Here is a 3077-nt window from a genome sequence, read left to right on the forward strand (position 1 = left end):
GGGGGCTGCTTTGGGGGTGCTGAAGGGAAATGGGGGCTGCTTTGGGGATCCTGAAGGGAACGGGCGCTGCTTCGTGCCGCTCCCGCGCTGACGCCTCGGTGCTCCTCAGTGCTGAACCTGACGCTGATCGACCTGCCGGGGATCACCAAGGTGCCGGTGGGCGACCAGCCGCAGGACATCGAGTTCCAGATCCGGGACATGATCCTGCAGTTCATCGCCCGCGAGAGCAGCCTCATCCTGGCCGTGACGCCCGCCAACATGGACCTGGCCAACTCGGACGCGCTCAAGATGGCCAAGGAGGTGGATCCGCAGGGTGAGCGCAGCCCGCTTCTGGCCCTCGTGCCCTGGGTTTGGGCCCAGTTTGGCGCATCTGAGCTCCGCTCTGGGCCTCACCTGCGGCCCGGCTTTGCCGCTCGGTGCCGCATTGGCTCCGTTTGGCGCCACCGGGGCCGGCGTCCCCCACTTTGGGGTCGATGGGGCCGAGCTTCCCCCGGCTTTGGCCAAGCTTTGCCAAGTTCTCTGCGTCGCCCTCGCTTGGCCCAACTGCGCTCTGGTTCGGGGCCCAGCGCAGGCCGGTGCGGTGCTGCTTAATTGGCTCGCTGTCTCCTAATTGCTCGTCTGCGGCGCCGCAGGCCTGCGGACCATCGGTGTGATCACCAAGCTGGACCTGATGGACGAGGGCACGGACGCGCGGGACGTGCTGGAGAACAAACTGCTGCCGCTGCGCAGAGGTGCGGAGGGCGCTGTGCTGTGACCTTCCAGGACCTTTCCAACCCACGCCGTCGGCGGCATTCTGGTCCTGAAGGAACTCCTCCGACCCGTTCTGAGCTGCCCTGACCCTTGAGGACTTTTCCACCCCAACCGTTCTGTGAATCCGGGACCTTTCAGGACCCTCCCAACCCATCCCACGCTTCCACAGTGTTTAAGGACCCCTGCAACCCAACCGTTCCATGATTTTATCATCTTGAAGGACCTTTGTGACCCACCCCATGATTCCATGACCTTTGAGGACCCATCCAACCCAACCACCCCGTTGTTCTGTGATCTTTAAGGACCCTCCCAACCCAATTCATGATTCCATGACCTTTAAGGACCCATCCAACCCAACTGCCCTGTGGTTCTGTGATCTTTAAGGACCTTCCCAACCCATCCTATGATTCCATGACCTTTAAGGACCCATCCAACCCAAGCACCCCATGGTTATGTGATCTTTAAGGATCCTCCCAACCCCCCCCATTGCAGGATACATCGGCGTGGTGAACCGCAGCCAGAAGGACATTGATGGCAAGAAGGACATCCGTGCGGCGCTGGCGGCCGAGCGCAAGTTCTTCCTGTCGCACCCGGCCTACCGGCACATGGCCGACCGCATGGGCACCCCGCACCTGCAGAAGGTCCTCAACCAGGTGGGCAGGGAAGGCGCTCAGCCCCTGGAGGCCGCGGGCGCTGCTTTGGCGCCCAGCCGTGGCCCTGCTGCCGCCCCCTCCCTCATTTTCTGCCCCCTCCCCCAGCAACTGACCAACCACATCCGGGAGACGCTGCCGTCGCTGCGCAGCAAGCTGCAGAGCCAGCTGCTGTCCCTGGAGAAGGAGGTGGAGGAGTACAAGAACTTCCACCCCGACGACCCCACGCGCAAAACCAAAGCCTTGCTGCAGTGAGTGAGCGGGGGGCCGGGCCGGGGGCGCTGCGCCGCGGGGGGAGCGCCTGCCTTCTGTTATGGGCCTGCAAGGACCTGTCTGAGCCGAGCCCCGCTGGGGCCCTGTGACCTGCAAGGACCCTTCCAACCCCCACATCCTATGGCTGCACGATTCTGTTATCTTTGAGGACCTTTCCAACCCAACCCACTGTATGGCTCCACGACTCCTTGATCTTTAAGGACCTTTCCAAGTCACCATCCTGTATAACCCCACGGCTTCAAGGCCCATCCAACCCTCCCCACACTTCTGTGACCTTCTAAGACCTTTCCAACCCGATCCATTGTGTGGTCCTTTGGTTCTGTCATCTTTCGGGACCTTTCCAACCCAACCCATTGCATGGCTCCGCGGCCCATTGATCTTTAAGGACCCTTCCAAGTGCAGATTTTGCAGAGCCCCGCGATCTTCCAGAGCCTTTCCACCCCTCCCCATGGCTCTGTGACCTTCCAGGACCTCAGCAGCGCCGCGCCGTGTTTTCTCTGGGGGGGACGTGGGTGTTTGCGCCCCACCTGAGCCGCCGCCGCCCCCCTGCCCCCCCAGGATGGTGCAGCAGTTCGGGGTGGACTTTGAGAAGCGCATTGAGGGCTCCGGTGACCAGGTGGACACGCTGGAGCTGTCGGGAGGCGCCCGCATCAACCGCATCTTCCACGAGCGCTTCCCCTTCGAGCTGGTCAAGGTGAGGCGGGCGGCGGGCGGCGGGCGGCCGGGGCCTCGTTAGCGGGCGCTAATTGGGGCGCTGTGGTCGCCGCTCAGATGGAGTTCGACGAGAAGGACCTGAGGAGGGAGATCAGCTACGCCATCAAGAACATCCACGGCGTCAGGCACGTGGCTGCGGGGGGGGGGCTGGGGGTGTGGGGAGGAGGGCGGTGAGGTTGGGGGTTCGGATGTGGGGCGGCCTCTCACCCGCTGCCCCCCTTTGGCGCCCAGGACGGGGCTGTTCACCCCGGATCTGGCGTTCGAGGCCATCGTGAAGAAGCAGGTGGTGAAGCTGAAGGAGCCGTGCCTCAAGTGCGTGGACCTCGTTATCCAGGAGCTCATCAACACCGTCAGGCAGTGCACCAGCAAGGTACCCCCCCCCCCCCCCCCGCCCCCCCTTTGGGCTGGGAGCGCGGCCCCCCCGCCCCCCCCGGCCCATTCCTGCCCTCCCTGCCCCCAGCTCGGGCCGTACCCCCGCCTGCGGGAGGAGACGGAGCGCATCGTCACCACGCACATCCGGGAGCGCGAGGGCCGAACCAAGGACCAGGTGGGTGCAGGCGGCCCCCCTATGGCCCCCCACAGCCCTGCCCTCAGCCCTATGGGCCCCCAGACCCCCACCCACAGCCCCCCGGACCTCCACCCTCAGCCCCCCACAGACCCCCACCCTCAGTCCCCCACAGACCCCCACCC

General features: G+C 64.7%; 1 protein-coding gene across 1 annotated transcript; it reads left to right on the forward strand.

Annotated features, from left to right (window-relative positions):
• Positions 1–109: 109 nt before the first annotated feature.
• LOC122191852 (dynamin-2) lies at positions 110–2934 on the forward strand (the record flags this gene model as incomplete). The annotated part of the gene is made up of 8 exons (XM_042892253.1): positions 110–313; positions 633–731; positions 1243–1403; positions 1509–1651; positions 2232–2367; positions 2445–2512; positions 2619–2757; positions 2848–2934. Coding segments are annotated over 8 exons (1037 nt in total), but the record flags the coding sequence as incomplete, so codon positions are not given.
• Between the last annotated feature and the right edge of the window lie 143 nt (positions 2935–3077).

The sequence above is a fragment of the Lagopus leucura genome, unplaced genomic scaffold (genome assembly GCF_019238085.1).
Source record: "Lagopus leucura isolate 7727_CA_CO unplaced genomic scaffold, USGS_WTPT01 34392-0_obj-0_obj, whole genome shotgun sequence".
NCBI lineage: Eukaryota > Metazoa > Chordata > Aves > Galliformes > Phasianidae > Lagopus > Lagopus leucura.